This window comes from Citrus clementina, unplaced genomic scaffold (assembly GCF_000493195.1).
Source record: "Citrus clementina cultivar Clemenules unplaced genomic scaffold, Citrus_clementina_v1.0 scaffold_7, whole genome shotgun sequence".
Taxonomy (NCBI): domain Eukaryota; kingdom Viridiplantae; phylum Streptophyta; class Magnoliopsida; order Sapindales; family Rutaceae; genus Citrus; species Citrus x clementina.
This window is the reverse complement of record NW_006262075.1, coordinates 12,944,748-12,967,401: the sequence shown is the minus strand read 5'-3', so window position 1 is coordinate 12,967,401 and position 22,654 is coordinate 12,944,748. Positions and strand designations below refer to the sequence as shown.

The following is a 22,654-nucleotide window of genomic DNA, read 5'->3' as shown; positions in this document are numbered from 1 at the left end:
TTTACTGAGAAAAACGGAGAGCACAGAGTCGAGAACAAAGATGGCTTTAGAATAGACAAAGAAAAGTGAAAATCAATGCCTATTTCTTAAATTGGGTTTTCACTTCCTTTTATAAAAGGCAATACCCCTTATGTCAGTTGCCAATAAAGCAATGGTGGTGTTATTAATACTAATAGTGGGTTTTTTTCCTTCGAATAGCTCTCTCTCTTTAGAGAGGCTTGAATGGAAATATTAAGGGGTCGTAAGGACTCATGTGGTCACTCCTAGTGAGTGGAAAGTAATCCAAACCAGCAAGCTGTTGGGATTGGTGTGCTGGTGGAGAAAGTTTCGAAGAGCCAAAGGTAGTGTAAAGCGTTTTTTACCATGGACACTGAAGAGCTAATTCGCAAGTGTCAAGCAATAAATATCAGAGAGGAAGACAAAGCCAAAATAACACTGGAGGTGAATTTGGAAAAAAAGAAAGAACTAATGATGAACAACATGGAGATATCGGCGGAGGCTGGTGGCCAGCCCCGCCGAAAACCATGAATATCCTCAGCTGGAATGTTCGGGGTTTGGGGAATCCCCGAGCATTTCAAGCCTTAAGAAAAATCCTCCAGTTGCATGGTGCTCAGCTGGTGTTTTTGTGTGAAACAAAGGTATCAACCATGCAAATGAATGTAATTGCAAGTAAGCTGAGCTTTGAGAATTGCCTTGCGGTAAACGGTAATGGAAGAGGAGGCGGAATATCAATGCTCTGGAAGTCAGATATTGAGGTGCAAATCAAATCATACAGCCAGCACCACATTGATGCCGAAACTCAAATGCCAAATGGGAATCAAATGCGAATTACAGGAGTGTACAGGCATCCGGAAATAAGCCAGAAAAAGCACACTTGGACGCTCCTCAGGCGGCTGGCGGTTTTATCCTCTAGTCCTTGGTTGTGTTGTGGAGACTTTAACGAAATTTTACATCCGGATGAGAAGAGGGGTGGCAATGACAGAAATGTGAATTTAATTAATGAGTTTAGAGAAGGCTTGAGAGATTGTGGCTTAAAGAATGTCGGGTTTCGGGGGTATGCTTTTGCTTGGAATAATGGAAGATATGGGGAGGGTTTTGTGGAAGAAAGGTTGGACAGATTTGTTTGCTCTAAAGCTTGGAGTGACAGATTTGTGGACTGTGCAGCAAGTAATCTGGACTCCTGGACTTCGGATCATTGTCCCGTGCTGATGGTTGTTCAAGAGAGAAGGGAGGGTATGATCCAAAGGGGTAGACATTCCTCGCGAATCCATTATGAGGATATGTGGAGCTCGTATGACGGATGCAAAGAGATAATTAAGGAGGAATGTGGGCTGTATCGAAACTGGAGCAGTGAAAATTCAGCCCAATCCTTTCGACAAGCAACAAAAACTTCGATGGGTAGGCTGTTGGGGTGGAGCAAGCGGGAATTTAGAAAGCGTGACAGAAAATTGGAGAAGCTGAAGTTCCAGCTGAGGGAGTTAAAACAAAGAAGGGTGCAATTTGTAGATGGTGAGGAAATTCGGAAGATGGAGAAGCAAATTCAAAATATTCTCATGGATGAAGAAATCTACTGGAAGCAACGTTCAAGGGCAGATTGGCTCAAGGAGGGGGACAAAAACACAAAATTTTTTCACGGCAAAGCGACGGCAAGGAAAAAAAAAAACAGAATTTGGGGGATTGAAAATAATTTCGGGAGATGGATTGAGGAGCCAATCGAAGTAGAGCATGAGTTTTGCAACTATTTCACCAAGCTTTTTACATCAACCCAGCCGAGCCAAGATCAAATTGCAGCAGCTTTGGAAGGAATAACTCCAAGAGTTTCAGCCAGTATGAATGAGAGTTTGGGGGCACCTTTTACAGCCGAGGAAGTGTTGGAAGCGCTGAGCCAAATGTGCCCAACAAAGGCTCCGGGGCCGGATGGTTTGCCAGCCGTGTTTTACCAAAAGCATTGGCATACGGTCAAGGAGGGAGTGCTCACCACTTGTCTGCATATTCTTAATTCTCAAGGTATCATAGGCCCTCTAAACCACACTTACATTGCTTTGATACCAAAAATCGGAAAGCCTAGGAAAGTGACAGATTTTAGGCCTATTAGTTTGTGCAATGTCAGCTATAGAATTGTTGCTAAAACAGTTGCTAATAGATTTAAGCAAGTTTTGCACAAAATCATCTCTCCGTCGCAAAGTGCCTTCATTCCCAATAGGCTGATCACTGACAATATAATAGTTGGCTATGAATGTTTGCACAAAATTAGGCATTGTAAAAGCAAGCGAAATGGATTAATTGCCTTAAAGCTTGATGTTAGTAAAGCTTATGATAGATTGGAATGGAATTTCTTAGAGCAAACTTTGGAAAAATTAGGCTTCTCGCAGCAATGGATTAGCTTGATTATGAGGTGCATTAGTTCGGTTTCATTTTCAGTGTTAATAAATGGTGCAGTGAAAGGCTTAATTAAACCTCAAAGGGGCTTACGTCAAGGATGCCCCCTCTCCCCATATTTGTTTATTACATGTGCAGAGGCCTTTTCATCTTTGCTGCAGCAAGTTGAGCAACAACAGCTCATTCATGGGCTATCTTTTGGAAGCAATCTGAAGATTTCGCACCTCCTTTTTGCTGATGACAGCCTGGTCTTCAGCAGAGCCTCCATGGCCAACTGTCACAACTTGAAGATGATCCTTGAGTGTTACTCCACAGCTTCTGGCCAAATTTTTAACTTCGAGAAATCTTCCCTTTTTATCAGTGGCAATGTACAGCAAGATCAAGCTGAGGCTATTGGGAATCTATTTCAGCTCAATATTGTGTCGAGACATGAGAAATATCTAGGCTTGCCATCGATGATCGGGAGAAAGAGAAGTAGCTTTTTCAATGACATCAAGCTGAAGGTTGCTAATAAGCTCTCAAGCTGGCAGCATAAATTCTTTTCTTGCGGAGGGAAAGAAGTCTTAATCAAAGCGGCTGTTCAAGCTATCCCAGCCTACGCAATGAGTGTCTTTAAAATTCCAGGGGGCATTTGTGATGATATTCAAAAGATGGTGGCAAAGTTTTGGTGGGGCTCCAAGAGGGAAGGGCGGAGTATTCACTGGGCGAAGTGGGAAAAACTGAGCCAAGCCAAGTGTTTGGGAGGGATGGGATTTCGTGACTTCTCAAGTTTTAACCGAGCTCTTCTAGCAAAGCAAGGCTGGAGGATTCAGCAATGTCCAGATTCGCTGGTGGCAAGGGTCCTATAAGCTAAATATTTCCAGTCAAAAAATTTCTTGGCTGCTAAACTCGGCTCAAACCCCTCATATATTTGGAGAAGTCTTCTGTGGGGGAGGAAAATTATTTGCGCGGGCTCTAGGTGGAGAGTTGGCAATGGTCAGAAAATTCATGTTCATAAGGCTAATTGGATCCCACGGGCTTCAACTTTCCAGCCAATAGTTAAGCCATCTTTGCCCCCTGATGCTATGGTCTCGGAATTAATAACTGAGGCAAACTGCTAGGATGAAAAGAGGATTTATGAGCATTTTGACCAAATGGATGCTGATTTAATTGCTAAGATTCCCTTGCCTCGAAGTCCAAGGGAGGATGAGCTGATTTGGCATTATGGAAAAAATGGCCAATTCTCGGTTAGAAGTGGATACCGGACAGCTCTCCAAATGAAATTTCCAGCCATGGCTTCAAGCTCAGTGGTTTCCAAAAATGAGTGGAATATTATTTGGTCCCTTGCTTTGCCTCAAAAGATCAGAATTTTTGCTTGGAGAGCAGCCAAAAACCAACTCCCATCAGCTGAGAATCTGTGGAGGAAAAAAATAATCCAGGATCCCACTTGCCAAGTCTGTAAAATGGGAACAGAAAATGTCTTTCATGCTCTAGTAGCCTGCAAATCGGCTGAGAAGGTGTGGAAGCTAATCCATTTTGATGATGACATTCGTGCAGCTCACAGTCAAGATATTCTAAACATACTGCATGCTATGAAAAGGATGAGAAACAGAGACGACCTGGAGCTGTTGGTAACAATTTTCTGGGTTAAATGGAATGCTAGAAATCAGATGATCTTCAAAGGGAAAAGGGAAACCCCCCAGATCATGGTAGCTAAAGCCGAAGCTTTGATTGCTGCTTATAAGAGGGTGCATTCTCCAGATGAGGCCTGCAGTGAAACAGAGCAGAAAGCACCCCCCCAGAAATGGAATCCCCCTCAAGCTGGTTTTGTAAAAGTAAACACTGATGCAGCCATTTGCTTTGAAAAGAACATTGTAGGGCTGGGGGCAGTAATCAGAAATGTTTTGGGGCATGTTACAGCAGCTGCTATCAAGGTTGCTAAGTTTCATGGAGATGTTTCTTATGCAGAAGCAGAAGCCATGGAATGGGGTATGTTAGTGGCGAGAGAGGCCAACATGAAAGCTGTCATCATGGAATCAGATTCTCAAGGTGTGGTCAATTTAGTTAACAACAAGCAGGGCAGCAGATCAGAGATCTATTGGGTTGTGTCAGAAATTCAGAATCTAGCGGAAAGCTTCGAACGTGTTAGCTTTAAATACACGACTAGATCTTGTAATGTTATTGCCTACTCTTTAGCTAAACTAGCTTTAGAGAAGTGCGAGAATGTTGTGTGGAAAGGGTCATACCCTTCACAAGTGATGTATCTCTTTTCCTCTTTAGTTTAATGGAAATCTCTTTTAAAAAAAAAAAAAAAAAATACTAACAGTGAGAATGACATTTTCGTCTTTTTATAGAATTTTTTTTTTATCATCCAGGTCTATGATAATTGATAAGTTGAATGATAAATGTGGTATTTTCACATATAAATGAATATTTATAATTTTTACAAACTAAAATAGTTAATTGTTGTTAAAAGATTACATGTATCTTTTTTTTTTTTTTTGGAAAAAGGAAATTTACACCCTAGGTTTGGAAAAATAGTCACCAACACCCCTAAGTTTTCAAAGAGGGACATCCAGATCCTTTTTTGACCATTATACCCTTTACCTCTATTATTCTAGAAAAATTGACTCTAATATTTTACTTATTCACCATTAAGAACAATGAACGTGCAATTGTTGATAAAAAAAAAGAAGTAAAATAAGATAAAGGTCAAAACAAAACTAATGCATCTAAAACCAACAAATGCCAATTAGCTTGTAAATTTGTTTAAGTAGTAATCTAGAAATTAATATGCTCAACATAAATACATTGAATGGATTTGAAACTTAGGCGTTGTTTAGGATTGAAATATTATACATTTTAAATACAGTTGTTGTGAAGAAAAATTATAACTATAAAATAATATTTTTTTATATTTCATAATACATATTAAATATAATTTTTAAATAATAATTTTGACAAAATTAATAAACATATAATAAATTTCTTATTATAAAAGTTAATTTTTAAACTACAGTAAACAGTAAATAATTGGCTTTATAAGCATGTGTAAAGAATTGCGTGACTAATGTATTTTTTAATGTAATGATGTTAAATCCAATGATGGGTTTGTTAAACTGAACTTCTCTTTTTTGAAAAATTTGTTTAGATGGGTCGAGCATGAGCCGATGGAGATACTGGGGAGTGTGAGGGTGTGTATGGCTAAGGCTTTGGACAAGGCTACAGCTGATGGCCACAATGTGGACGGTGGATTGAAGGCGATTGGTTTGACCAGGGAGACAACTGTTCTTTGGAGCAAATCTACTGGTTGTCCCCTCTATAATGCTATTGTTTGGATGGATGCTCGTACCAGTTCCGTTTGCAGGTGACCGGCCTGTCTTTTTCCTGTTATTTTTCTTTGTTCGTTTATTGTCATTGTTTCAACGATTGAGGATCTAGGGCCTTTTGATTATTGGTTTTGATACATGAGTAGGCTTAGGGTGTCATCTAATGACCATGATTCAGATTTTGCAATTCTGGCCATTTCTTGATTTTTGGAATTTCTACCTTTGATGTTTGAAAGTGGTCTCATTTTTAGGAAAATGGAGAAGGAATTACCTGGTGGGAAAACCCATTTTCTGGAGGCGGTTGGTTTGCCTATCAGCACTTATTTCAGTGCGGTGAAACTGCTATGGATGGTGGAAAATGTGGATGCTGTTAAAGAGGCTATTAAGAAAGGGGATGCCCTGTTTGGAACTATAGACACTGGCTAATATAGAATTTAACTGGTGGAGTTAACGGTGGTTTGCACGTCATTGATGTCTCTAATGCATCACGAACGATGCTCATGAATCTGAAAACTCTTGATTGGGATAAACCTACACTAGAAACACTAGGGATACCGGCTGAAATTCTTCCCAGAATTGTCAGTAATTCTGAGATTATTGGAAAAATTGGCAAAGGGTGGCCAATTACTGGAATACCAATTTCAGGATGTCTTGGAGACCAACATGCGGCTATGTTAGGACAAGCTTGTAAAAAAGGTGAGGCTAAAAGCACCTACGGTACTGGTGCTTTTATACTTCTGAACACAGGCGAAGTGGTAGTTAAGTCAAAGCATGGACTTTTAAGCACTTTAGCCTTTAAGCTTGGTCCAAAAGCACCGACAAACTATGCTCTGTAGGGTTCAATTGCTATCGCTGGAGCTGCAGTTCAGTGGCCCAGAGACAGTCTTGGCTTAATTAGCAGTGCAAGTTAGATCGAGGAATTGGCGTCGCAAGTCAACTCAACTGGCGGGGTTTACTTTGTACCAGCTTTCAATGGATTATTTGCTCCATGGTGGCGTGATGATGCTCGTGGCGTTTGCATTGGGATTACTAGGTTCACAAGCAAGGCTCACATTGCTCGAGCTGTGCTTGAGAGCATGTGTTTCCAAGTGAAGGATGTCTTGGATTCAATGCAAAAGGATGCAGTGGAGAAGGGTGTCATAAAGGATGCAAAGTCGGAATTCTTGCTTCGAGTGGATGGAGGTGCTACGGTTAACAACCTCTTAATGCAGATTCAGGTTTGTACTACTCACTTTTTTAGGTGGTCCATTGCAGTTTTACACATTTTTCATTCATATGCATGATTGAAATACATTTCCGATTTTCTCATTAATCTTTCTGCTATTTCGTTTTTTTTTTTTTCCCCCTGAAGTACCCTGCTTTTGATATTGGTTCTTTCTTATTTGTTATAGTTTTCCAGCTATTGAAGCAAACTTAGCTACTATGCTTTCTTTTGAAAAATTTATGATTTCCCTTTTTAGTGCTTCTCATATTTGAATGCAGGTCAGTTGTTTGGTCTCTCTAGGGCTCTAGAAATGTTTATTTGACACTATTGTTTGGTACATTCTTAACTCAAGAGATGTTTTTCAAATAAATTTTTAGCTGGCTGCTTGCTAATCAGAAGCTAAAACAATGTTTAGATTCAAATGTTTTCAACAGGTTGAAAAAAAAAAGAAAGTTTGTGTTTCACACTGTTTCTGTATTAAAATTTCACAATTGTTTCCCAATATTTTATCATGATTTGTAAAATGGCCTGGAATTTCTCCTTTTTTCTACAATTTCTTTATTGTACTGTGTTTGTCTCAATTAGCAATCACTCAAGTAGCAATAGCAACTAGGTCTCATGGAAATAATGGTCATTTTGAAGAATCTGAACTTTATTCAGATATCAGATTCTTTCCATTTTCTGTAATCTAGTGTTGATATTTTATTATCTTTCCGCTCAGGAATGCTATATAAAACTGTTCTTATCATGATTTATAGGCGGACTTGTTGGGAAGCCCAGTCATCAGACCAGCTGACAAAGAGACAACAGCTCTCGGAGCTGCCTTTGCAGATGGATTAGCAATTGGGGTTTTCAAAGAAGAAGAGATTTTTGCTTCTGGAGAATGGGCTAAGACTTCAACCACTTTCAAGCCGGTCTTAAATGAGGAAGGCAGGAAGAAGAAGGCAGAATCCTGGTGCAGAGCTGTTGAAAGAACTTTCAATTTGGCTGATATCTCTCTTTGAATGACGTCCTTGTGGTTTTCATCACCATCCTTTGTTTTCCCTTTTCTTCTTTTCCTTGTCAGTCTTTACATCTTTCATGGTTGATTTCTTTGTGTAGATTCTTGTGAATTACAGACATAAATTATAATTGTATTTCAGGTGAATAATGTTATAAATAGTAAATGCTGTCTTCTCCTAATTGCTTCTGTATGCATACACATATAGAGATTTTTTTTTTTTTGTTAGTCTCCTCATAACTTTGCTCTCTGCTAGTTGATTTATTTGTTAGGCAATATACTTCCTCTGCAATTCGGTTGGAGGGGTCTCTCTGCTTCTGATTATTGTACAGAACTTGCAAAGTTGCTGGCACGGGCAAGGCTTAAAGTTCATGTCAAGTTACTCGAAATGAGAAAATCAGATGAAGATAAAATAGGAAAGTTGACTATTAGTTTTCAAATAGATAACAGATTACAGAAAAGCCAAAAGAATACCCAGCACTTGAAAATTAGTTGCGCAAGAATAATGGCACATGCTTACTGTTTCTATTATGGCCTAGCATGATCATCGATTGAGTACATATTTGTAAAACCAATAGTAACATAAATCAATATATGCATCAATGAAATAAAACCACAGTCTGCGCCAATATGAGTTTACCCAAAGGATAGCGAATAACCCCAATATCACTGTGACAGAGGAGGCAACAAAGCTCCAATAGAAAGCTACCATGTCAACAGCAGATTCATCTTCTTCTGCCCCATCAGATGGTGTTTCTGGCGGTTCCAGTACAGTGGTGCAGCTCTTGTTAATTCTTGGACCACAGAGGCCGGAATTACCTCCATAATTTTGCTCATCAAAGTTCGCAAATTGTCCTGCATTAGGGGTTGGTCCGGACAAGTGATTGTACGACACATTGAAGTTAGACAAAAAGTTCAATTCAGTCAGCTGAGGAGGAATTTGACCGCTTAAGTCGTTGTGCGACAGGTCAAGGCTTTCTATCATTTTTAGATTGGAAAGGCTCTGTGGTATAGAACCTGACAAGAAATTATGAGAGAGATTCAATGCACGAATTTCGCTAAGGCTCCCAATTTCTGACGGGATGTCCCCAGTTAATTCATTGCACGAAAAATCCAGTCCAGTCATGTAGTTAAGAATGTCACCTTTGTATGATTCATATCTCTTCTTGGTCATAAATTCTATACCTCTTTGACCTGATGCTTTGTAGAAATGTTTCACCGCGCTTAATTCAAGAGTTGAATTGTAGTAAGCTTCAAATTCAGTGCTAATCCGTTGAGTTGTCTCCCAAAGAACAAACGAGCCAGCAGCTTGTCCTAGAGTCCATAGAGTCACATTTGCGAAGCATACAGGTATTGGTCCATTGAACTTGTTATATGAAAGATCCAAGATATTCAGTAGGCTTAAGTGACATAACTGATTGGGAATGTTGCCTTTCAGCTGATTTCCTCTCAAAAGAAGAATCCCCAGATATGAAAACTCATTAATCCAAATAGGAATACTTCCAGAAAACTGATTATCCCTCAAATCGAGTACTGTCAAACTTGAGCTTCTTCTTAATGCACCAGGAATTGACCCGTTGAAAGCATTCATGTGCATGTAAAGACGCCTGAGTGAAGAAAGATTGAAGGATGATGGCACGGATCCACTCAACTGATTTTCAGAAATGTCCAGAAATTGGAGACCTGATAAGTTCCCAAACCAATGAGGAATTTGACCATAGAGCATATTGTTGGATAGATCTAACTCTAGTAATGAAGTGGCCTTTGATAGTCCATCTTGAATCTTCCCACTGAAATGGTTGTTGTTCAAATATAACCAACACAAATTAGTGGAGTTCGGAAAAACTACTTCCCCTTGCAAATGGTTATCTGACAGGCTCAGGAAAGACAATGAGAAGCAACCTGAGAGAAACTGCCTGGGTAACTCTCCTGAAAAATTATTACTCGACAAATCCAACGACTCGAGTCTCTTCATCTCACTCATTGAAGAGGGAATTCTGACTTCAAATCCATTTTCTGACAAATTTAAACTCAGCAACTCCGGAAGAATCTTACCCATGTTTCCGGGGAGCTGACCGCTGAATTTGTTGTGGGAGATGTCAATACGAAGCAAATCATGCTTAGAACTGGGGAGTTGAAAATTTCCTGACAGTGAATTATTTAACAAATACAACGTATCTAATTTTGTGTTATTTTGCAGCAACCAAGAGGGAAAGGTTCCTTGGAGCTTATTGTGAGACAGGTCAATGAATCGTAAATCGAGCTGGTGTAAAAGAAAACTTGGGAGTGCATGTAAGCTGCAGTTCCGTAAGTTGAGGGCCTTCAGTTGATATTCAGGGAGCCCTGGAAATTCCTCAGTTTCTATTTTTACCAAACTGTTTGAGAGTTTGAACACTTGGAGTTTTGAATGATTCTTCAGTGAATTGAATGAGAATGAGCCTTCAAAGTTATTGTCATCAAGAGACAAATACTCAAGAGATTTGATGTTAGCAATAACAGATTGCAGATTCCCAGTTAGCTGATTGGAGGACAGATCAAGAACCTTGATATGGGTCAAGTTGCTGAGACAGGGAGAGAGGTGGCCATATAAATTATTCTTGCTTAGATCCAACTCAACGAGTTTCTTCAATTCACATATACCTGAGGAGACGAATCAGAGAGAATTAAATAACATCGAAGATTTATTAGGTTTAGACCAAAAATTACCAAGCAAATTGGTAAATGTTATAACTTTGGCTTTCTAGAGGACTGTTTATATAATTATGACTTACGCCCAATGCTTCAAGATTCTAAACTAGCCAAAATCCTCTCTCCCTAACGAGGTGCACAACAACTCTAGGATATGCTCATCCATGATCATTCATATCTAACAATTAGATGAGAAATTATGGGAGGAATAACATAATGTGCAGCAACTAGATTGGAAATATATGTATTTATGTTGATGCAAAAATCTGATCGATGTTGTTGAGACCAAGTGTCCACGCAATCAGTTAAATTTGTTTTGATGGGTGACTACACTTGCTCGCACTTCCTTTCCTTGAGTAGAAACTGGCGACCATGAGCACTTTTTACAAAACTCACCTGTGTTCACAAAAACCGTTAGGGGGACGCCGGATGTTTTCCGGCATGAATCCTCCACGCTAAAGTCAGTAATCGAGCCTTTTGGAAAAAATTTATGCCATAACTCTTGTGGCTTTTTTATAATTGGCTTTAGTAAAAAAAGCTTTCTAATTAAATTTTGGTAAAAAAGATACAATAGAGAAGTCATGAAAATATATAGTGAGAGAGAGAGTTCAAAAAATCAAACCCCTTTACTTACCTGGCTAGGGCTTTTATAGATAGCCAAAACCACCGCCCCAAAATTATGCACGACCGTTAGTGGGTGAACTACATGATTGATAGTGGATTAGCTCTATGCCTGGATATATGGGAGAAAAGTTGCTGGTTGACTTTTGACCAAGTCTTATATTGACTTGGAGTAGGTTTTTTCTCTCGTCAACCAACCGACCACACATGCTCAATAATCTGCACGCAAAGACGAAAATTTATCCTCGAATGAATCTCCTCGCACCTTAGCTAAGGAGAGCACGATTCAAGCGAGGCAGCGTCTAGTCATGCTCACCCTTTATCCCTTACACACACAAGCACGCACACAGAGAATTTTTTTTTTTTTTGCTAAGATCCAATTCAAACCATCAAGTGGTCATTCTCACTAGATCCAGGTTAAATCCGATTAAAATAAATAAAATTTATATTTTGGGGGAGATTGGGCTAAATCTGAGTTTAGGCATATTTTTCTGACGTTTCGAATAGGAGGTATAGTTGAGGTGATATGGGAGGTGAATTGAGCTAATTTGGGAAGTGTGCTAAGGTTTTGCGAGAGGTGAACTTTGGTGATTTGGAAGGTGACACGAGGTAATTTGGGAGGTTGAACTAAGGTGATTTGGGAGGTGAACTAAGATATTTTGAGTTTAAAATAATATGGAGATTCATTAGAGCTTCTAAGAGTTAATTTATAGAGTTGACATAGGGAGCTGAAGAGAACTCATGGAATAGCTTTGGTGAACACCAAAAATAGCTCTAGAGAGCTTGTTTGTGAAGCTCAGTAGAGCTTATGCTATAACTTAGGTAAGCTCATATACGAAATGTGATATGCGTGTCAAAACCATCATAATAAGAAGAAAATGAGTATAAACAATAAAGAGCACACAATATTTTACGTGTTTTGACATTTTGACCTACATCTCGAAGTAATAATCTCTAATCCATTATATATGTGAAGTATTATATGATTTTCTTTACAATATCAATAAAACTTTATTAAAGGTTGTTTATGGTGGATAATAACATAAGGGAAATGTGGGTCTTGTAGAGATTAAAGAGTTTTCTAATAAAAGAATAATCGGGGAACTTCTTTAAGAGATGAGGTGGCCAAGATATTTCATGGAGGCATAAATATGAAGGAGAAGAAGATGAGGTCGTGTCTCAAGAAAATAGATATGGAAAAAAAATCCCCAAGGGCTGGATAGGGCAAAAAGAGAGAGAGCCCCCTCCAAGATTGAACATGTGGAGTTTATATAGGAGTGTTCCTCAGTATATTTTGGTAATTTTAAACACGTGGTGTTCATTTAATGGCTGACTTCCCTTAGGTGAGGCTATTTGAATAATTTATATTGTGGTCTCTTGATGGTGACATCTATGAGACTAGGAGACAGAAACCTCCAACCACTTTTTTGGCTCTACAATTGGACATATGGCAGCTTCTTAGCCATATACGCCTACTTTTTAGAGGATAGTAAATGACAATTGAGGAGTGCTGACGTGTCATTTCCTTATTGCTATGCTCGGTTGATTATTCTTTTATTGGTCCCCTGCTTGTAGCCTAATGGACAAAGATATTTATCTATTTTCTAATGGCATGTAGCTTACACACGTGAGGGCTCTAATAGTCAATTTTGAATTCTAATTTTGCCCCCTAAACTGGACAAATTTATTAGAGTTATCTTCTCTATCAGAGATTACCCATAGCTTGTCTTGATGTATCCTCTCTTCATATAAAAGTGTTGACTTTTCTTCTCTTTCATTATATGTTACCACGTGTCACTTGCACATTGCTCCAAATTAATGTCCCAATATACCTCCAAACAAAAACCCCTTAGTTTCTTGTGTTGAAAGAATTGAGGCGTAAGAAACTCAAGAGAAAATGTTGTATGGGCAACATATGGCAACTCTCTGCTAACTCGCTCTTTTGTTTGCTAATGAACTTCTTAGCTATTCTGGAGTGTGTAGTTGAGCTTCCTCATATGTCTAGCAATTTTCAACAACACTTTGCTTTGGCGACTGATAGTTGAGCTACAGTTTGCTAACTTTGACGATTTTAATATTTGAGCTATACTTAGCTCTAGCAACTGATAGTTAAGCTGCATTTAGTTATATATGGCGATTTCAATACTTGAGCTTAGGGGTGGGCAATTTTGGATTCGGATCACATTTAGATGAATCAGATCGGATTTCAGATAATTTGGATTAAAAAAAATCCATTCGATTCTAATCCGAATATCAAATCCGATCTAATTCGATCCAAAATAGTTCGGATTAGATTCAGATCAGATGAAAATTTTAGATAAATTTGGATTTGGATTGATTTAGATTAAGTTCGGATTTGGGTGAGTTTGATTGGTTTGGATGATGCTTTTAGATCTTACTTCTGAAACCTACCGGCGTCGACGACTCCACCATTAGTTTCATTAACAAAAGCATGGTACATCAACAAGAAAGAAAGTGCAACCACAACCTATTCTAAGAAAAAGATCAAAACAAATAGAATACAAGTGAGTTTGAAAGTGACAGTGCCGTTAGGAGAGCACTGTGACGAAGGGAGCTGTAGAAGATGCCAGTGAGGATTGTGGCGACCATGTCGGTGGCATAGTGCTTGTTGGAGGAGAGATAGTGATGGAGAGGGAGGCGACAATGATAAGGATGGAGAGGATGTGGAGGAGAATAAAGGAGAAGCAGACAAGGGAGGGAAAGAGGTGAAGAGAGAGGGTGAAGAAGATGAGGCTTGACGATAATGGGTTGATGTTGAAGGAGACGACCATTGTTGCTGCCGTTATTGAGAGATATTAGATCTTGAAATTCTTGATGATTTGAAGAAATATTGATGATGAAGATGAGTGGAAATATCTGAAGAGATATCAGGTTTTGCTTTTATATTTAATTATTTTTTAATGTAAGTGTAATCCGATCGGATTGTTTGGATCGATCCGAATCCGATCCGATCTAATTGGAATCAAATCCAATCGGATGACACAAATTATATTTGATCGGATTATTGGTTAAATCTGAATTCGATTTGAATAAGTTTGGGTCAAAATAGATCAGATCGAATCTATCCGAATCCGATCCAATGCCCAGCTCTACTTGAGCTATACTCAGCTCTAGCAATTTCAATACTGAGTTGTGCTCAGCTTTGACAATTTCAATTATAAACTATACTTAACTCTTTGATCATGACGATAAATCATGGTAGTAACTCGTGGTGATATACATAGATCTTAAGGGAGATGAATTCTCAATCCCTTGGGAGGTAATCTTACCGAGGTATTCTTATATTAATGATTTGTTCATGTTTACAGCTCTTTGGTGACAATCAATATCAGTTAGTTAGAAGAAGAATATCTCAAGCTATCTAGAGCTACACTCTAGAAATTAATCATGCTGAGTCGCAAGTCAAAATAAATTATAATAAAGAAATCATAAAAAATAAGTAGCAAATCATTCATTCACGACCACGTAGCGATAAAGATAAATCATCCACGTAAATTATCCATGTAAAATATATTAGAGAAGATAAGCCATTGCATCACGCTATTATAGTGAAGATCTTAGTAAAGTAAGCTATACCCATGGGATTAGCAATAATAATAAGATGAACAACAACAACAATAACAACAACAACAATAATAATACCAATTTATAAGTGATAATCGAAGAAAGAGAGATTAATATACAGACTTCAATCAAGAGAGCTAAGCAAGATCTGATATATCTTTAATACTTAAGTTATACTCTTGATCTTAAAGGTACAATTTTACTTGATTGCTTGCTCTTCGCAAGTACTTCCACTTTGCGAGGTTTGCATCTAATGGTACCTCTGTTGTTCCTTATTCAAATATAGCCCAACACAAACCAGCCACCACTACAAAACTTTTTGTAATGTTCCCCACAGATGGCACCAATTGTTTTAACCATATTTTTATTAAGACCTTATTCGAATGATTAAGTGGTTGTTCTTGCTGGATCTAGGTGAAATCTGATTAAAACAAATAAAATTTATATTTTAGAAGGAGATTGGGCTAAGTTTGGGTTTATGTGTATTTCTCTGATGTTCGATACAGGAGGTGTAGTTAAGGTAATCTGAAAGGTGAGATGAGGTGACTTGGGAGTGTACTGAGGTGTTTTGGGAGGTCAACTGAGGTGATTTGAGATGTGAGTTGAGATAATTTGGTAAATAAACTAAAGTGATTTAGGAGGTGTATTGAGGTGTTTTAAGTTAAGAATAATATAAAGAGCTCAATAGAGCTTTGACGTAAGGAGCTCAAGAGAACTTAGGAAATAACTTTGGTGAACTTGAAGATAGTTCTATAGAGCTTATCTGTGAAGCTTAGTAGAGCTCATAATATAACTCAGGTAAGCTCATATTTGAAATACGATTTGGGCATTGATACTATCATAATAAGAAGAACATGAGCATAAATAATAAAGAACACACAATATTTTACGTGTTTCGTCTTTTGGCTTGCATTTGAGAGTGATCATCTTTAATCCATTATGTATGTGAAGTATTTCATGATATGCTTTACAATATTAACAAAACCTTATTAAAGGTTATTTGTGGTGGATAAAAACACGAGAGAGATGTGGGTTTTGTGGAAAATAGAGAGTTTTTTAAGTGAAGAATAACGGAGGAGCTTTTTGAAAGATGAGGTGGAGGTATAAAAATAAAGGGAGAAAAAGATGAAGCAACCTCCTAAGAAATCATATTTGTAAAAAAAAAAAAAAATCCCCAAGCATTGGATAGAGCAAAATGAGAGAGAAAGCCCCATTCAAAATTGAACATGTGGAGCTTATATAAGAGTGTTCTTGAGGATATTTTAATATTTTTAAAGACGTAGCGTTCATTTAATAGTTGACCTCCCTCAGGTAAGGCTATTTGAATAATTTGCCTTGTGGTCTTTGGTGATACCCATGAGCTTGAGAGGTAAAGAAACCTCCGACCACCTTTTTGCCTTTATAACTAGACAAGTAGTAGTCTCCTAGCCATATGATCCTGCCGCTTTTCAGAGGATAGCAAAAGACAGTTGAGGTGTGCTGATATGTTCTTTCCTTATTGCTATACTAAGCTAATTATTCTTTCTCTTTTAGTAGACTCAGCTATGAATATGAATGAAGAAATGAATGTCGGGCTCTTTCTTTCACCGCTAACCCCACGAAGTTTCTTAATGTTGATACTTTCTTATTGGTCCCTTGCCTTCAACCTAATGGACAAAGATATTTATTCTTTTTTTTTTTATGGCATGCAGCCCACACACGTGAGAGCTCTAATGGTCATTTTTGAATTCTAATTTTGCCCCTTGAACTGGACAAATTTATTATCTCCCTTCACTACTAGAAAAATAGTCTTTACTGACACTTGCCTTGTGACACTTTATTAAAAAGTATCAGTAATTTCATGCATTTGGGGCATTTTCCGTGTTTAACAAACAAGTATCATAGATCACTGATATTATAGTGTCAGTATATTAAACATCAGAAATCATTGACGCTAAGGTATCAATAGCAAAAAAATTATCATTTTATTTTTGTTTTCGCCTCAACTCGAACCCAAGATCTATAAACTTCAAACTTTTACTTTCAATCGCAAAACCGCTGAGTCTAAAAATTTTTATTTGTTTAATTATTAAAGTCTTAAAAATATAAAATATATCCATTGCAATCTAAACCTAAACCTAAACTTCTCCAAACTTCTAACGCCGCCTCTCTCATAAAGTCTCTGAAAATTAAAATTGAGAGAAAACAAAACTTCTCTAGTGTCATTTTGTGAGCTACCACGCCAACTAATTTTTGATGAGATTGGATGAAGAGACAGAGAGAGATATCTTTGGTGGACTACGCTTCATCCTGAGACGACGACATATCAGAGCAGAAAGATGAACAGTCACGAAACCCTAACGAACAACCACAAATTTCTACCCACCAGCCTTCTCCTCCTACTCCGCTGGCAAATCCGACCCGGAGCTTGAACTTCGCCTGCGGTGCGGTAAGGCACCACCCTGTTGTGCCAGCAGCCAACTCCGGCGTGTCAGCACATTCAACATAGTGTTCGGACTCATGTGCCTTCCAGAACCAGGGGTCTTCGAGCCTGCTGCGTACGATTAGCCAGCCTTGCGGCTCATTGACGAAATCCAGTTCGAATTCCGGGGGTGGGCGTCTGGGTCCTAACCAGATCTTCCTTTCTAAGAGGTTGATAAGACCTTAGGGTAAGAAAGTGAAGGAGATGAAAGGGGAACGTGGTACAGATCCTTAACTAAAAAGTACTCTTTAGCAGGTTCCAACAGAAAGTCAAGATCTATTGACGTTCGGTAATTTCTCTTTTCCTCTTTTAATTTTGATTAAAATTCAATATAATTATATTCAACTAATTTTAGGGTTTCTCATTTGTGGCAAGGAAAATCTAGATTGTCGACTTCAAATCAATGGCTGAAAAATGTGGCGCCGCCTTCATTACACCACCGGCTTTCAAAAAACATCTGATGCTTCTGTTCTCTTGAACTTGGCCTCTATGCTTGTGGTTTCAAGAACGGACGGTGCCTCTTGAGTTGCGATTGTAATGGTGAACAAATTAAAGGGTACTATTGATGGGTAAGATAGTTACTACAATATATCCTTTTGCCATTAATAAATAATTATTTTTTTATTACTTTATTGAATTGCATAAGCTTACGATCTTACTTACTCTAGACTTGATAAATATAAAATTATGGGTGAGTATTGTCCATATGATTGTTGATTTTTTGGGTGAGTACTATTTTTTCCCATTGTGGAAGAGCCGTGAATTGATTAGTTGATCTCAAGATAATCATTATATATTTGGCTAAATTCTGATACTTAGCTACCATGTGAATATTGGGTGGTAGTACCCCTAACCTTTTCGTTCTCGGTTCTTACATCATTCTTCTACTCAATTCAGTACTTCATCTTGATTTCAGTTTTTTGATTAATCAGCACATTTGGCAGTAGAAGTTCAAATTATTATATGGGGATTGATGATATTCGAGTTGTTGGACACTTGATTTTGAGGTAAAAGATTAATTAATAGTTTACAAAATTATGCTGAAAATTTGAGGATTGATAGACTGTTGTTGTGAACTTGGTTGTTTCCGAACTTGACTAAATGACTTTCAATTGATTTGAAAGTTTGATTAAACTAAGTTTAAATGAGAACATTTTAATTCTGGAAATTTTGGAATGAATTGGGTTTATATTTGATTTTGAATGGATTTCTCAATATGGTTGGTTGTTGTCCAATTTTATTAGAAATTACATATGTACCATGTTTGATATTGCAAACGTATAGTCTAACAGAGTTAGAATAAGCTGAAATTCGGATAAACTACACTTCTATTTGCATACTTCGAATCTGGAAAATTTTATTTTGATTGAACTTGTAATTTATTTTTAATGATTTTTCAAACTCTGCTGTCTCTGCAGTAACTTCTTTTGACAGAACTGTTCATTAATTTTTGATCCTATCAAACACCAGCCTAATGATATCGGAATAGCCTCAAATTTAATATGTTGTTGACTTATATGTCTACTTAAAATCTGGAAAGTATCATTCTGATATATTTAGTATTTTAAATTTAATATATATTCAAACACATGCTGCTACTTTTACAGTTTCATATGCAATTTTGACAGAACTGTTCATTAATCTTTGATCCTATCAAACACCAGCCTAATGATATCAGAATAGCCTCAAATTTTAATATGTTGTTGACTTATATGTCCACTTAAAATCTGGAAAGTATCATTCTGATATATTTAATATTTTAAATTTAATATATATTCAAACACCTGCTGCTACTTTTATAGTTTCATATGCAATTTTGACAGAACTGTTCATTAATGTTTGATCCTATCAAACACCAGCCTAATGATATCGGAATAGCCTCAAATTTTAATATGTTGTTGACTTATATGTCCACTTAAAATCTGAAAAGTATCATTCTGATATATTTAGTATTTTAAATTTAATATATATTCAAACACCTGCTGCTACTTTTACAGTTTCATATTCAATTTTAACTTATATAGTTTTATCATGTGAGAAGCAAATATAGTTTTCTCTAATGGCTGGATATTGGCAGCTAATTTTTTTTTCTTTTCGATGTATTCATATGCAGATTTGATCAATGTGTTTGAAGTGTTTATTCCTCAACTTCACTTATATCCTAACCCATACAGTCTATTGAATGGAGAAGCTGCTGGTGTGATAACGCAATTATACTACTCATATTCAAAGAGTGAAAGGCAGCCATCCTTCTCAATTTAACTTCTAGATTTATTAAATTTAGCCACAAGTAGTAGGCATCTGATTGGATGGTAGAAATTTTTGTGTATTGAATTTGGATTATTTTGTTATAAGAGTAGGATATCTCATATTTTTGTTATTGAAGTTTTGGAATTTGTAATATATACTAATAATATTTAAATGTGAAATGAAAGATTTTGTGATATAAATCAATTTCTTTTTGTTATTTTGTGGTGCCTTTTAATTTTACCAATAAATCAATAGGCAATGATCCAATTCAATTTTTTATTTTTTAAAATAAATTGACTAGTGATGCCATGGTAACAGTAATTATAGACACTAATACAATATCAATAACTACTAATACTATGGTGTCATAATATCCGTGATACTGTGGTAATAGTAATCACTGACACCACTTACAAGTGTCACTATTTTTCTGACTCCCAGATTACTGACACAATTAATAAGTGTCAGTGAAAGTAATTTCTGACACTATTCTAAAGTCAGTAAAGACCATTTTTCTAGTAGTGCTTAAAGATTGCCCTTAGCTTGTCTTGGGATATCCTCCCTTCACATAAAGGTGTTGACTTTTCTTCTCTTTCATTCTCTATTGTCACGTATCATTTGCCCATTGCTCCATATTAATGTCCCAAATACACACCCCTTTCATTCACACACACTCACACACATACACACATAAGAGAAAAGGACACCTACACCCCAAAGTTTGGGAAAATAGTCATGTAAACCTTAAGTTTTTAATACGGCCACCAAAACTCCTTGTGACTATAATTTCTTTTGTAGATAAGTAACTAAGAAAAATGACTTTAATTTTTTTTTAATGAAAACAAATGTAATTTAAATAATTTAGTTTTTCTGGTAGCAAATAATATTAGAATATTTTTAATATATAAAATAATTTTTAAAATGTAAATTATTATATCTATTTTAATAATATACTTGTATTCATTATAAAAACTATAAATAATCTTTGGGTAGGATAGCTTTTACAATTTATAAAATATATTTGTATCAATAATATTAAAATTATTTTATTTAATACTGAAAAAGATATAAATTTTTATATATTTATTTTGATATTATGTTTCTATTTAGTATAAAATTTAGTTTAATATAATATAAGATTGTAGATTATTAATATATTTTTAAATATTGAAATTATTTTAAAATGTATATGTTGTTACATTTATTTTAATATTATATTTCTATTTATTATAGAATGTTTGAGTCAATTTTTTGAGTTAACAAAACCTTAGGATACTATAGTCAGAAGAAGGTCTTAATGTCTCTTATAAAATATTTAGAATCTATATGATCATTTCCTCAAATTTTGGGTTATTGATGTCCTTTTTCTATTTTTTTTAATTTTAAAAGGCAGGCGGAGGCAATTGGGAAAGTCCAAATTAAATTTTTTGCCTTTTATCTCCTTAATGAAAGAAATTTGCTTAATAGCCACTTGGTCAAGTCTTTGACAACTTTAAGAAAATATTTTCAACTATTTTGAAAACATTTAAATAGGAGGAAGTTCAGGTATACCTAGTCTTGTTATGGATGCGGTCATACTATTTCCACTTAGATCCAAAAATTCCAAGTTTGTCAAATTTGCTAATTCTGCCACAAGAAAAAAAATAGAAGGGAAAACAAAAGTCATTAGATCCGAATTGAGAAATTACGAAAAGGTCCCCAAAAAGGCGGAAAAAAAAAGAGAGTCAACTCAATCACATACAAACGACTGTTGTAAGTTTTAACACCAGTAAAATGTGAACGATCGTAAATTCCTCCTAAGGCACCGATTGAATAGAATAGCGGTCTAGTTCTGCTAATCTTATTTGCTTTTGGGGAAAAAAAAAAAAAAATAGAACCAACTAACTAACAAACAAACAAACAAATGGAATTTTAAAATTATTTAGATTTGAAAATTATAGTGTATGTGTTGTTTTTCTCTATGACTGCAGCAAGGAAATTTAGTGAAAGAGGCTAAAGGGCTAAATAATCATGAAAATGAAGATTTGAGAGGAGAAGAGAAACATACTATATTTTTTAATATTTTCTACAGTATAAACAAAATTCAACAGAGAGTATAAATACTCAATCAAAGCCCACATATAATTGAAGCCTACTAAAGTTTAGGATAAGAAATTAAATAAATACTCCCACAAAATTATTGGGGAGATTCAAATACTCCACCTTAGATTTAAGATGAGAAAGTGCCTACTAAATTAACCAAGAGATTGTTGATAAATAAAAAAAGAATTAATAAGAAAAAAGAAGTTTTTATTATTTTTTGACTGGTAGTTATGTAAAACTGCTACAAGAGTTACCTTTTTTAGCTGGGTTGAAATACTTGAACCTAAGGAATTAAGTACTCAATAAACTCTTGCAATTTATTTTAGTATAATTTTTTATTGCCAAAATGCCTATAAAGTAAATTACAATAGTGGATAAAAAATTATAATTCAATAAAAAAAAATTTATTACCAAAATCCCTCAACATTGGCTCAAATCCAAGTATCCATTATAAAATTACCATCAAACAAATGTTTTTAGTTGTTTTTAGATATTCATAAAGCATATTTAGTCACCACATCAATTACAGAAAAAATATTCATGCCACAAAAAGAATGATATTGATCTACTTGCAGTGAATTCCAATTTATATTTTACTAATACAAAGTAAAACAAAGAGGAAAGAAAATAATAATTTACTTCCCTATTTCTTTTAAAGATCATAAAATAGAAGTATAAGGACAGCAAACTATCGTAGTACAATTTTTCAAAACAGCTGATGTACAATGAGATATGATGAAGATTCACAAAAGTAACTTTTTAATCAGTCCTTACAGATAAGAAAAGACAAAAGGAAGCCGATTCCAGGTATAAGATTAGTTGAAAATCTATAAAGGGTAATAAAAAAGAAATTAGAAAATAAAATCATGCTATAATACAGATTTTATACAGTAAAATTACTCTTAATAATAAGTTTGTTAAGTGAGGGTATATTTGATATTTAGATAGGTTTGTACAGTACAATTTCAATTTATAATAGTGGATTTTGTTAGTAAACAGGTTCTGTGAGTATTTTAGTGGGTTTAAATAATCCCACTTTTTTTTTTAAAGTTTGTCTCTTTAATAAAAATAAAAAA

The 22,654-nt window shown here is 36.0% G+C and overlaps 1 protein-coding gene and 1 pseudogene across 1 annotated transcript; one reads left to right on the top strand and one right to left on the bottom strand.

The window, feature by feature from the left end:
• The first annotated feature begins 5,941 nt into the window (after positions 1–5,941).
• On the top strand, positions 5,942–7,895 carry LOC18036792 (annotated as a pseudogene).
• A 525-nt stretch (positions 7,896–8,420) lies between these two features.
• On the bottom strand, positions 8,421–12,920 carry LOC18036265 (probably inactive leucine-rich repeat receptor-like protein kinase At3g28040). The gene is made up of 2 exons (XM_024181176.1): positions 12,917–12,920; positions 8,421–10,531 (listed from the first exon to the last, which is right to left on the bottom strand). Exons 1-2 carry the CDS (start codon positions 12,918–12,920, stop codon positions 8,436–8,438), a joined length of 2,100 nt encoding a protein of 699 aa, XP_024036944.1. The 3' UTR covers positions 8,421–8,435.
• Between the last annotated feature and the right edge of the window lie 9,734 nt (positions 12,921–22,654).